The following is a 14,484-nucleotide window of genomic DNA, read 5'->3' on the forward strand; positions in this document are numbered from 1 at the left end:
TTGTACCACCCACTCATAAAAAAAGACAGAGGGACCCACAATTGTTAATAATATTGAAGAAAGTGGTTCTGGTTTTCAAGTAAGTACAGACTTCAGGACAGAACTGTGGTGCTCTTCAGATGACAGTTACACGACATGTTCAAGTCCATATCTCAGATTCATCAGAATGGGTTACATAATGTAGAAGGAAGACTGTCACCGGTGACTGACAACATGATGCACAAGCCAGGGAGTATAAACTGTCTTCAGAGCTCATACCTTACAACACTGTTTGAAATAGAAAACAACAACAACAAACATGTAAACAAGATATAAAATGAATGTAAAGCAATATTCAGCTGGATGCTTGCAGTTGAGGAATGTTGCAAAAGGATGTCAGACAGGAGAACAGGATGGCAAAGTCAAATGATCAACCATACCATGACCATCAGGGTTTGATCTGGGCTTGTAAAAGCTCTGAACTCCACACGTTTTGCAGAAAATGTGCTTTGCCTGGTGTGTATTGAAGGTGTAGACTGTCAGGTTATCTCTTCCCTGCAGCACAGCAATCAAATAAAGCATTCTTTAGAAAAAGCAGTGAAAGTTCAGCAAAATATAGTCTCCTTCTTCAAATCACTTGAACTCTCTGTAAAGCCGAGTAATGATTACAACACACATGATTTTGCCTGTGCCCTTACTCGTTTACCTGACAATGTTTGGTTTAAGAAATGGTTTTGCTGACCTCTCACACTGTACACATATTTTAACCTCCCTTGCCTCCTTAATCAAATATAACGGGTTTTTTTCCTCTTTTACAAAATACTTGTCCTTTTTATTTTCTCCATAGCCCCTTGCAAGAGGCTTGGGAAAGCCACATGTTATGATTTTTAAACACTGGAGGTCAGAATCAGAATAACTTTATCATCTCACTAAAATAAATCAAATGTGGTCAGGTTTGTGATATTTACAAGCAAAATGACAAAATTTGGCAAAAACATATATAACAAAAACACTCTCAACTGAGTCATAGCAATGGAACACACACACATCCACCGGTATGTGCGCACCTTTCCACAATTTTAAACACACACACACACGCACGCACACACACATCCACCAGTATGCGCACACCCTTGCACCCTTTAACATCTGCACAACATATTAAACAAATATGATGGTGAAGTCAATATAAAATAATACCAAGCTGTAAAACACACAACCAAATGTTAAGCAAATAAGGCATAGATGCATCAATTCCATTCCATCAACTCCATTCAAATTCAGAAAAAGAAAAATCAATTCCACAGTAAAATTAACATTCTTGTGGTATATACAGCTCAACTTCCTAAATCAGAAAAATCTCTCTTCTCTCTCCCTCCCCTTCAACCCCACCTCTCCCCACCTCCCTCTCTTTCTCTTTTCCACACATTCATACACATATGCAACCAAGTATACATGCACACAAACTCATGCATGCACACACACACACACACACACACACACACACACACATGCCCATCAATACACACCAACCACCCCTCTATGCACCCCACCCCCACACATCCACACACAAATATTGACACAGCCTATTTGGTACAACACATTTAATCAAACAGGGATAAAGGTATTTGTTGAACTATGAACTGACTCAGGAATAAAGCTGCTTTCAGTTCTAAGAATTTTAAATCTGATAGTCCTGCAGCGTCTGCCAGATAGTAAAAGTTGAAAGTATTTACTGAGTCCACAGCTCTGTCATGGGAGATCACTTTTGCTTTCTGTGTGGCTCACTGTTTGAAGAGAACAGCTTGTCTGTTTTGTCTTACTCCTGTGATCATGCTGCAGACATTCTCTCTCTCTCTCTCTCTCTCTCTCTCTCTCTCTCTTTTTCCTTGCTATATATATATATCTATAGGTTAAATTTCTCAAGAAAACATGTAATCCAATTCCACATAAGGTCATCAAATTCGCAAAACACATTATCTGATTCCATCAAAAACCAGTGAAGCATTTAAAAAAATCTTAAAAACCTTCCTTAGTTTAAAACCTTCAAATCTGATTAAAAATGTTCACTTCTTTCAAGAAGTCCATCAGCGCCCACGGAGGGACATCACGAAATAAGGTCTTCAAAGAAACCGCCATGTAATGGATGTGTCTAACGTCATGCAGATCCCAACAGTCTGGATGAATCTGGAACAGCTTGTTGTCCGTCTGGGTGTTCCACTCCTCTTGCCAAAGATCCTTAACATAAGTGTTCACCTTCTGCTTCATGTCTGTGTATGGTACAAAGGATCTCGATAATTCTTTCTTTACAGCGTTCTTGGCCAGCTGGTCTGCCCTTTCGTTACCACGAATGCCAACATGTCCAGGAACCCAGGCCAACAAAACCTCGTATCCTTTCAGCAGTTTCAGGTAAGATGGTCTGGCCAAGCCGTATACTACACATCCGTAATCCAGTTTGGACCGGACCAGGGCTCTGTAGAGGTGCAAGAGAGTTCTCTTATCAGCACCCCAGTTTGTGTGTGCCACAACTCGGATGATGTTCAGGGCTGTTTGATATGGCTGAGGAAGTTCAGCTTCTGATCAAAAACGACCCTTAAAAATTTGGCTTCCTTGACCGCAGGGATGGTGGATTTTCCCAGACGGATTTCAGGGTCCAGATAGAATTGGCAAAAGTTATGAAAATGAATACACTCAGTTTTGGAGGATGAAAAGGTTAAACCATTCTCATCTGCCCAACACTGAATTTTGTCCACGCAGAGCTGAAGCCATCGCTGGATGCTGGCATACGTGCTGCCAGTTGCATACAGGGCGAAATCATCCACAAACAGCGAGTTGTCCGATCCCTTCTGAACCGACTGAACGATGTCGTTAATTTTGATGCTGAAGAGAGCTGGCGACAGAATGCTCCCTTGCGGAACACCCAGCTCCTGCTCGTGAATGTCGGACAGGGTGGTGCCGACCCTCATCTGGAATTGTCTGTCTTGCAAGAAGTTGTGGATAAACTGGGGCAGGTGTCCTCAGAAGCTGAGCTTGTGCAGGTCCGAGAGGATTCCAAATTTCCTGGTGGTATCGTAAGCTTTCTCTAAGTAAAAAAATATGGCCACCACATGCGGTTTGTTTACAAAGGCATTCCTACAGTGGTTTCCAGATGAACCAGATGGTCAACGGTAGATCGATGCTTGTGGAAACCGCACTGTTCTTTCGCCAGAAGGCCGTCGGTCTCTAGTTTCCACATCAGTTTACCGTTGACTATCTTCTCCATCAGTTTGCAGATGCAGCTGGTCAGTGCTATTGGGCGGTAGTTGGAGGGGTTCGAGGGGTCTTTTCCCAGTTTAGGCACTGGGATTATGAGGGCTTTCCGCCAGGAGGGTGGAAAAAAGCCTGTGATCCAGATGTGGTTGTAAACTTTGAGCAGGGTGTCCAGACAGGTTTCGGGAAGATATTTTAAAAGTTTATAATGGACCTCGTCCATTCTGGGAGAGGAATCCGTACAGGTCTGAAGGGCAGATTTTAATTCATTCATAGTGAAAGGAAGGTTGTAGCTCTGTTTTGTCGGAAGAGAAGTTGCAGGGTGTTTTTTCTTTCAGGTTTTTGGTTTTGAGAAACAGAGCAGATTTGTTGGCAGATCTAGAGTTCAGTTCGATTGTGGAGGCTAGCAAATTAGCAACTGCTTTCTTCTCTGTGACCAGAGCGTCTGAGAGTTTAAGATGGTGAAAAGTTGGGCAGACGCTTTTGCCCTTAATTTTTTTTAAAACCCTCCACACTTTCTTCTTGGGTGTGTTGGAGGTTAAGGAACAGCAAAAATCTCTCCATGATTTTCTCTGGTTCTTTTTAAAAACATATCTGGCTTTCGCCCTCAGCTGTTCATGGGTTCGAACGCTATCGTTCTCCAGTCTCCGAAAGATGCGACGTTGCACTCTCTTCCGAGACTTAAGGGCCTCCCGACATTCAGCGTTGAACCAGGGCATTCTTGGCATCTGAGGCTTGGAGGTAGATGATGGGACTGCTGCTCTGGCGCAATCTAAAATGATCTGTGTCAGAGTGTCAGCAGGATCCTTGCTTTGTAAGACTGTTTCTTCCTGCAGCTCCGCTCTGAACTTTGTGGTAAAAATTCCCCAGTCGGCTTTCTCATAGTTAAGGCAGTCAGGCAGAGAGTCACCTTCCCCATCTGTGGGGCGGAGGACGACAGGAAAGTTGTCACTCCTGTGCAGATCGTCGTGCACTTTCCACTCGTAGTCCAGGACCAACGATGGATCGCAGACCGACAGATCTAAACACGAGAGCTTTCCAGAAGACAGATGAAAGTAAGTGGGTGACTTGTCGTTATGACAGCACAGGTCCATATCAACAAGGTTCATGAGGTCCTGCCTCAGAACACGGACGGAAGGAGGAAGATACAGAGAACAGACAGTGATGGTTTTCTTAAGTGTGACTCTGACTGCCACCGCCTGTAAAGGGGTGCTTAAAGGAACTGTACTGTATAAAAGGGACTTACGTATAAAAAGAGCGACACCTCCAGTCAATCCCTCTTGCTTCGGTTGAGCGGGTTTAAAAATGGAGTTAAAACCAGAGAGAGATAAAAACTTGCCATCTCTTTGCAGAGTCTCTTGCAGGCCAGCATTGAAGGTTTCAAAGCACGACAAAGCAGCTGGAGTTCCTGGAGATCGGCGTAAAACCCACGGATGTTCCAATGAATTACCGCCATCAGAAAGGTTAAAAATAAAGCAGCAGCCTAATCCATCGCTACCCCCTGCTTCTCTGCTTGCAGTGGCTCAAGGTCGACCAAGACCGCCTATCTATTTTTAGTATTTAAAGTCCTGTCCAATTCCGACCAAGCTGGAATATCCACCACCTCGGCTTTCCCCGACCCCGCCGAGGTCGTAACCCTCCCCTCCTTGGGTTTTGGAGGTACGGGGGGTTTCTCGGCACTCCCACCAGCCCGAGGGGCAGGCAGACGAGGGGCAGGATGAGAGGGGAGGGGATGGGAGGCGGACACCATGCCTCCGCCCGAGGCTTCCCCCCCCCCCCCTGCAAGGATGGAAAGGGGTAAATACAGCGCTTCTACCTAAGGCCAATGGTTTTATCAAGGTCGGTATGTCGTCCGTCTGCGTCCCTGGGTCTGATGACAGAAGCGTATGACAGTCCTGCCTTAGGCAATGTAGCCTCCACTAACTTACAGGCTTCAAAGAACAATATTTTCTTCTCCGTCTTCATCTTCTGGATTTCTTTTTCTTTTTTCCAGGTGGGGCATTCTTTAGACGAAGACGGGTGGCTGCCTCCGCAGTCCACACAACGGGCTGGACTGATGCACTCGCCCTGGTGCGCCACCTTTGAACAGGTGCCACACGCCTCTTCCTCTTTGCAGCGGTCCCGCACGTGTCCGAATTTCTGGCACTTGAAGCACCGTAGAGGGGACGGCACGTACAGACTTATGTTCACCTGCAGGTACCCGACTCTTATGTCCTTGGGGACATTCGGGCAGCAGAAGGTGAGGAAGAATGCATTGGTCGGGACTCTGTCCAACCCCTTCCATCATGCCCAAGAGCGATGATAGCATCCACACTGTTGCCCAGTAAGAACATCGCGTGCGCCGGAGATCTGCAAGATGATCCAAGCAGTCTAGCTTCAGCAAGACTGTCAGTCATCCAGGTACACACAGAGATGAATGGACTCTGCTTTGACCAGAGATACCAATGCCCAACACCACCTTGGTAAACAGGAAATGGGTAAAGGAAAGATTTTAGGGTAGGGCCAAGAACTGGATCACCTGGTCCCTCCACACAAACCTCAGGTAATGATGGGATGCCAGATGAATGAGGATCTGGACATACACATTCTTCAGGTCAACAGAAAAAGCCCAATCACCCTCTTGAATGCTTTCTTGAATTTGTGCCTGTGTGTCCCTCTTGAATTTGACTCTGGGGAGGAATTTGTTGATGGGAGGACGAGTCCAGGACTGGTCGCCACCCTCCTGCGACCTTTGGAATCGTGAAAAGGCGGCCATAAAAGCCCAGACTTGGGTCTGAGAGTTGTGTTATCACACCTTTGAGAAGCAGCTGCAATACCTCCATCTCTAAGGTGTTCTCCTGCTACTCTGAACTGGGCACATAAAGAGGAGGACTGGGTCTTAGAGGAGGGACAGTCCTTTGCCCAAGGCAACAAGTACCCCGATTCTAGTACTGACACGATCCATTGTCGAGTCCGGGTCATGCTATTGTTGCGCATATAAAGAGAGACTCCACTCCTTACTTGTAGAGGCTGCAAGATTTGGGGTGCTGAATCAGGGCTGAGTCACTGGGGGTGCTGTCTTATGGCCTTAGCCATGCGTGACCTGACCTGAGTGGCCTCTGGCAGTATTGCTGACCCTGCTGCCTCTGCATAGGCTGAGAAGCACTGGCATGAGCACGGGGGTCAGGCTTCTTAACTCACTCCGGACAAGGGCCCCAATTGGGGCCCTACTGTTTACAACCATTTCAGACAAAGGGCCCTGATCTGGACCTTAGATAGTTTTGAATATCTGGAGTGGCACCCAATTTCCAAATCAAAGTTATGAGCTAAGAATATCTTAATTGACCTTTCCAATCTCCACTGCAACCAATAAATGCAGCGCGCGTTGCTGTGCTCACAAGCAGGAGAGTTATTTTTGCAGTAACTGGTTCACGTGAACAGTGCATGTCAACAATGGCGTCTGAACCAGTTTCGTCTCAGTCACAAGGCAAACAACAGAATTAGACGAAGCGGCCTTATCATGGCAACATAACGTTCCTAATTTTATCTGTCTCGATCTCTTCGTGCTTTCCTGGATTCATTTACAAGTCACCAGTGTGTGCAAATTTCGAACATGGATACTTTCAGCATCTCACTGTATGATAGCAACAGAAGGGAGGAAGTTTTATATTTTGTCCCCAACTAATTTGTTATCTTACTGGTCAGTTTTGAAGTTTTCAGTTCATAACATTTGTTTTTTGATGATTTTATTTCTCACCCATACAAATGGGTCATCTGTGGGGAAAGTCTGGGGAGCTAACTGGCAGTACTAATTGAGTTAAGAGGCAGAGAAACCTTGGGTGGTATGGGTTAGATGCAATGACACCTCCCTATTTGTGTCGGCCCTATGACTGACGAACTGGGGTACTTATTGCCCACAGAGAGTGCTGTTGTGCCAGGATGGACCGCAAAGCAGCCCTCTCCTCCAGCTATTGGAGAGACAGAAAAATGTTTCCTGTCTTGCCAGCACTGAGCTGAAATGTCTGGTAGTTGCATCAGCCGCCACTGTCAGACACGAAGCCACCCTGTTCCTAAAGACGAGCCATGGGTCACTGATGAGGCCATGAGGGTCTACAGAGGGTGAGCCCATTCCCTGAGGAACAGGATGCTGTTCCCACAACTGGCTGGCCCTGTGGAGGAAGGCGTCAAAGGTGTATGCTTTGGAGACCTCCGCGAGGCATCAACAGGCCAATCTATCCCACTCAGCCAACGTCTTGAATGAAAGATTGGCCGAGGTAGGGAAGGAAGTGTGTTGCAGTACAAGCATCCTGTCCTGCGCAGAGGGCTCTACCTCCATACAGGCTGGGTGTTCCAGGGTATATCAAGACCAAACCCACCTTTGAAAGAATCTTTAAGATACTTCCTTGGGAAGGAAAGCTCCCTGGGCTGAGGACTCCTCAACTTACCTTTCCTCAAGGCCAACTAAGCGCATTAGGTTACGCTACTGGTCAGGCATCTGCTTAGCAGATGTGGTGTAGCATATATGGATTTGTCCAAATGCAGTGAGCAACTGAACTGAACTGAACTAAAAATGGCTAAGGGTGACAGTATGGCTTGTGGGGTAGACCCTGCATGAGTGACCCAACTGGGGAGGGTCAGCTCCAGCTCTGCCAGATCCGAGTTGGGTTCCGCCTGTCTCCAGGCAAATGTGGACTCTGTCACCCTTGGAGGAGGGGGTGGGTGGGGTGGAGGGGTGAATGAGCATCATTACAGTCATCTTCTTCAGAGTACAGAGGCTCCAAGCCTTCCTCCCAATCCATCCTGGGCTGGGTCCCTTCCCACATTGTCAAAACTTGGGGGGACCTCCTGAATTTGGTGGTCTACCCAGTGGGAAGAGCTGGGATGATCCAATAACTGCTCAGGAGAAGGGTCCTTATCACCTTTTCCACCGGATGTAGGCGTAGAGCACTTGGACAGCAGGTCCTGCCACGCTTGAGAGGGTGGGTGCCAAACCTTCTCACTGAGTACTTCTTGGGAGGAAATAAGGACCCATATGTGCTGGGAGGGCACAAACACCCATTCATCTCCTGGCAGAACCGACAGCTGGGGAGGGGGAACTGCAGGCTTCCCCGACTCAGGTGGGGCAACCTGAAAGTGATCGATCCTGAAAGAGAGGCAGTAGTGACCATGGCAATGATGATACAGATACTTATTTAGTGCCTATCTTAATGCATGTAGGTGTTGTGGAGGACAGTGAGAGTTGCGCCATCAGTACTTCTGTCAGGTTTGCATGCAGACTGATTTGGGTCAAAGTATGGATTCATCTGGGATATAATATATCCAAGGATTAGTTGTTCAAATCATTTCATAACAACAGGGGTTAGAGCAACAGGCATTAGTCATTCAGAGAAGTGGGTTTATTTTTCTTGGATACAGGATAGATGATAAGATTTTGTCCCCAATTCAGGCACACAACAATCTCTTATAGACCAAGAAAACATATTAAAAACACTGCACAGTTGGGCAGCACATGATTTCAGAAGTCTGCCACTGATTTTATCAGAACCAGCTGCTTTCCTTGTTTTCAGTTTCTGATACAGATATTTCACTTCCTTTGTATTTATAAAACCGTTACCATCATCAACACCACCACCAATACAGCTACCACCATTAACCACCTCACAAACATCATTGCAGTCACCCTTCAACTTTTCATGCCAACTTTCAATTAGTTTTTACATTTCCTCTTCCATATCAACATATTCAAAGCAGCAATTAAATTGATTTAGTTGTTTCTTTAAAATCTTTCTATTCATCTAGAAGATTTACAAGTAGTATCTTAGTACAAGAACCCACGGCAACAAGAGAGATGTCCCTGGTTTAATTTTGTACAAAAATCCACTCTAATATATATATTTGTGTGTGTGTGTGTGTGTGTTTGTGTGTGTGTGTGTGTGTGTGTGTGTGACAGAAGCCTGAAGGAATGAAACAGGTAGCTGTCAGTCAACCAGGAAGGCAGCCTGTTGTGCAAATATACTGTGTTTTTAAAGCACTTACAGTTTGGTCTCTGACAGGCACTATATAAATATCAATAATGATAATAATAAAAAGCTGGAGTCATTGCCATTGCTGATAATATGAAAGTTTAGTCATATCAGGCTCCACAAATAGCTTTGACAACCAGAGTTGCTGACATTGCAGTGTTTGATGTTAATATTCTTCTGCCACCACTGATTTCTTTCAGTTTCAGCATATTTGCAGTACAGTTATACATGCCAATAAAAAGGCTTCATGCATACTTCAGAAAAATGTTCACTCCATCTGTGCCAATGAAAACATGACTATTCCATTTAGGCCACTATAAGACCCCCCCTTTTTTTCCCCCTAGACAGCTCGCTCTCTCTCTTTTCCTTTTCTGTGCACATGCATGCAAGCTGTATAAACTGTGTCCCATTTTTTTCTCTTCTGAATTTAATATGTTTGTTCCCTCCTCCATTTTTCACACTCACACGCACACACACAACACACACACACACAACACCACACCACAACACACACATGCATGCACACACAACACAACACACCACACCACAACACAACACACATACATACATGCATGCACACTTTGTCTCTGATAAGCATACAGAAAGTGGAAACATGGCGAATGATTACAAGGGTTACGTGTGGTGACAAACTTCTGTGGTAAGCTTCCAAGTGATGTTGAATCAGGTCCATTCAGTCCTCACAGCCTCTGGAGGGTAACATTAGAACTATGTTCCACATTAGAAGCTTGCATTGATGATGTACTGGGAACATTTTACAACATGGTAATAAGAAGCTCACAATGTGCATATATTAAACTGCATGCAGAAATATCAGATTATATCATGTGACAAAAATATATTAGTTTATTTACTAACCTGAAGGAGCTCAAACTTGGCATCTGGTACCATGAAATGGATGTTCTGTTTCTTTTTGCAGATACTGCAACTGCATAATGAAACAAAATATGAACTTGAAAAGAAAGTGTGTCTGCTTCTTTCCTTGTGAAAACACAATATCCACTCATACTGACAGAACAAAGTAATATGAATGGAATAAATAAGTATATACATAGATTTCAAATTCACATGTACATCCGTACACATTCATAAATGAAAAAAAATATTGTGCTTTACTCTGAAAAACAATGCATAACTTAGGGAGCAAAACGCAAAATCTGTTCTGTAGCTATTGTCCATTGCACCTAATGAGAAAAAGACAAAATATCATATTTCAAAGAGAACAAGAACATTACTGATACATGACTGATCATTGCTCCATTCTTCTCTCATCATTACCAGTGACTACAAACATTGGGGTAATACACTTTAATTCAACACCATTTGACTACATATGGTTTGGGAGATGTGTGAAGCAAGCATCAGGTGATATTTGAAGAAAGGATGACAAGCTGTGTGCCCACGGACTTGCAGTCAATGGCTTTGATGACAGCCGGTGCCAGCACCTTGAAGCGGACAGCACCACAGTGACACCCCCCTGTGTGCCACACTTCATCACCCATGTCCTGCCACACAACACAGACAGAATCTGACATTATCAACCAATAACAAACTGATAAGGAAGGCAAAGAAAAGAAAAAAGTAACTTGATTTCACTTCACTCTTTAAATTGTCAAATGGATTAAAACTGAAGTGAGTCACCTGAACACATTCATACGGGCAATGTTCTAAATAGTGGAACTGTGACAAAGTGGCTACAACACCTGACCAGAAAAAAGGGTCTTAGGTTTGATTCCTGTAAGCACATTGTCAGCACACTGCTAAAGTCACTGCTATATGGGCACACTGCAAAAGTCACTGCTATGTGGGCAGACTGCAAAAGTCACTGCTATGTGGGCAGACCGCTAAAGTCGCACACTGCAAAAGTCACTGCTATGTGGGCACACTGCTAAAGTCACTGCTATGTGGGCACACCGCTAAAGTCGCACACTGCAAAAGTCACTGCTATGTGGGCACACTGCTAAAGTCACTGCTATATGGGCACACTGCAAAAGTCACTGCTATGTGGGCACACTGCTAAAGTCACACACTGCAAAAGTCACTGCTATGTGGGCACACTGCTAAAGTCACTGCTATATGGCACACTGCTAAAGTCACTGCTGTGTGGGCACACTGCTACAGCCACTGCTATGTGGGCACACTGCTTAAGTCACTGCCATATGAGCACACTGCTAAAGTCACTGCTCTGTGGGCACACTGCCGAAGTCACTGCTATACAAGCACTCAGATAAAGTTGCAACAGGTGATGGGAGCACATGGCTTGATCAGTCTATGAATTTACTGATTTTTGTTTTAAGCTCAAATTGTCCTCATCTATATTTACTTAACTATAATAATTAATATATAAGTTCACTTGACTATAAAAAATTATACTGAAGAAAACTTTATATTCTACTCCAACTGACACAGCTGATCTCAAGTTGTTCTCCAGTGTCAGTGTTTGGTATTCACACATATGCATTATCTGTGTTATGTTGTTGCCTACTCTAAAACCAAGTGGTTCAGCACTGTGTCTCCCTAGCATGGTAGGCTAGGGGTGGGGGTGGGGGGTCTACTGTTCCAACGGACACCTTGAGTTGAGCTAAAAAATGTCCTGTTGCAGCATTGCATCTCACTAACCAGGTGGGGGTGGGGAGGCGAGAGGGTGGGGATGGGGTGATTTACTCATGGGAGGCAGCCAAGGCTGCTCTGCCCAATGATGCAGAAAATGTGGCGACGGAGCATGCCTGTACAACCTCCTCCTCCAGTTTGTTCCAGTCTGCTACTGTCCTGACAAAGAATGAGCATTTATACTGCTCTGAACTTGTCTGGGGGACTTTGTAGCTACGGCTGTTGTTGTACACATGCTTGTTGATGATGATGGTTGCCACGTGGTCTGTGTAAGTCTTTATTTTGATCTTCCTCTTGGTTTGCCTGCAGGGGTCAGGAATTCCTCAGGTGACAGACTTGGAACCTGGCCTTCTATCACTTTAAAGAGTGTAACAAGCCTTGTTGCTTCCTTCGCTCTTGTAGTGTGGGCAAACCTTGCTCCTGGAGCATCCGGATGACACATCCTGGGTCTTGTGACTTATAATCCCTCTTTATGAAGCGTGCTGGCCGTCTCTGCACTCGCTCAAGTCTGTTCTGATCTTTTGCCAAGTACGGGACCCAAACAATGGCTCTGTAGTCTAGGACAGATCAAATGAGTGAAATGTAGGCTGTACACTCTTCAGGACAGCTGCCCAAGTTTCATCAGGGGAATCCGAGCATGGAGCTTGCCTTCTTGCTGATGTTTGTGATATGTGTAGACCATTTTAAGTCTGCTGAAATCTGTATTCCCAGGCATGGATTATAATCCACATGTTGGGGGATATCCCCATCAAGTTTGTAGTAGAAGGACGAGCAGTGTTTGGTTTGAAGAACATTACATTTTTGGGCTTCAAACTTCATTCCCCATTCTCCAGCCCATTCTTCTAACTTGGCAAGGTCTTCTTGGAGTGAGAAGTGGTCCTGGAACTGGTGTATTTCTCGGTACAGTAGGCAATCGTCGGCAAACAGTCGTACTTTGGAATTTGTGCCTCGGGCAAGTCATTCATATGACACAGGAAAAGTAGGGGCCCAAGAACTGTGCCTTGGGGTACTCCAGATTCGACTACTGTCTCCTCCGAGGTTTCTCCTTCCAGGACTGCTCTCATTGTTCTCTTTGTGAGGAAGCTTGAGATCCACCTGTGGACTGGGCCTGTGATTCCATAATGCTGCAGCTTGTGACTTGTGGAGGAGCTTGTCATGGGGCACAGTATCAAAGGCCTTGCTGAAGTCCAAGATCACAACATCTGTTTGGGTTCCTTCATCATTTGACTTGAGGAGGTCATGCATCGTCGTGAGAAGCTGGGTTTCGCAAGAAATTCCCTTCCTGAAGCCATGATTTCCGTCAGTGAGGATTTCATATTTATCCAGATGTTCTCGGACATGGTGGCTGATGACATGCTCTAGTATTTTACACGCAACAGGTGTAAGTGACACCGGGCGGTAGTTTTCAGGCCTGTTTTGGTCTCCTTTCTTAAACACACAGCTTACGTTTGTGGTCAACCAGTCTGCTGGAAGTTGACCAGTGTCCTGTGAGTGGTTGCAGATGCAGGTCAGGGGTGCTGCGAGAATGTCAGCGCAGTTTTTCAGTACTCTGCTGGGAACTCCACCTGGGCCACTAGTGAGCTTTAGAGGGGTTTAGGTTTCGCAACAACTTGGCTACACCTCCTCTGACCGTAAGGTTGTTGATCTGTGGTCACTGGGGGCCATTCATTTGTGGTGGTGAGGAGCCATCACTTTTGGTGAAGGCATAGCGGATTTGCCTAAGAAGGATCTTGGCCATTGTTGCGCTGTCGCTGACCTGGTTGGTTCCTTCCTTAAGCGGGGCCACGCCGTATTGTCCTGTCTTTTAGCTTCCCAACACATCCTCCTGACTCAATGCCAAATCTCCCACCAAAATTACCAACGAACTCCCATTATTTTATTTTTGTTTACCGACGAACTCCCAACAAAGTCATCGTATGTAACGATTACCGATGTCGTTCAATGACATTTTCGTCAGGATCTCCGCAAAACACCGAACTACGTATCCATCGAGGATCGACGCCCAGCTACTTAGTTTCCTAAAACTTGCATGTGCGGAGTAAATGAGTCAATAGACCTACTACGAGACAATCTGCAGATTAATAATAATAATTATTATTATCATCAGTGTTGTTGTCATGACAAACAATACCTACCAACTGTGTTTAAATTAGTTTGTTTACAGATGTGAGGCTTTCCAATCTGGAAAGTACGTGCAAGGGCAGCAACTCTAAACGATCTGTGTCGAGCTTCCCATGCTTGATGATGTGAAAAGAAACCTGCCGATTGGGCACTGACCACAGTTCAGTTCAGTTGCTCACTGTTGAGGAATATGCACAGAAACTAGCTGGTTATATGCACGACTTTTGTTGTTGTTGTTGTTTGTTTGTTTGTTTGCTTGTTTTTTTGTTTTGTTTTGTGTTCATGTTCGTTTATTCATTTATAGTCTGTTCATCTAAGATGATCATATTTTGCGGTCAACTATATACATTTATGCATTGTTATAATTTGGAAATATATCCATTACGGTCAATTATATACATTTATGACTGTTATCATTTGGAGATAAATCCTTTATACACACTCCCTGTTTGGCAAGGTATATTTTATGCATGCTTATTATATTCTATGGACAATCACTATCTAC

The 14,484-nt window shown here is 44.9% G+C and overlaps 1 protein-coding gene across 1 annotated transcript; it reads right to left on the reverse strand.

Moving 5' to 3' along the window:
• Window positions 1-375: 375 nt before the first annotated feature.
• On the reverse strand, window positions 376-13,841 carry LOC143287869 (centromere protein V-like). Its single transcript, XM_076596106.1, has 4 exons — window positions 13,788-13,841; window positions 10,656-10,753; window positions 10,107-10,176; window positions 376-534 (listed from the first exon to the last, which is right to left on the reverse strand). The coding sequence occupies exons 2-4, from the start codon at window positions 10,748-10,750 to the stop codon at window positions 376-378; spliced, it is 324 nt and encodes a 107-aa protein (XP_076452221.1). The 5' UTR covers window positions 10,751-10,753; window positions 13,788-13,841.
• Window positions 13,842-14,484: the final 643 nt, after the last annotated feature.

The sequence above is a fragment of the Babylonia areolata genome, chromosome 12 (genome assembly GCF_041734735.1).
Source record: "Babylonia areolata isolate BAREFJ2019XMU chromosome 12, ASM4173473v1, whole genome shotgun sequence".
NCBI lineage: Eukaryota > Metazoa > Mollusca > Gastropoda > Neogastropoda > Buccinidae > Babylonia > Babylonia areolata.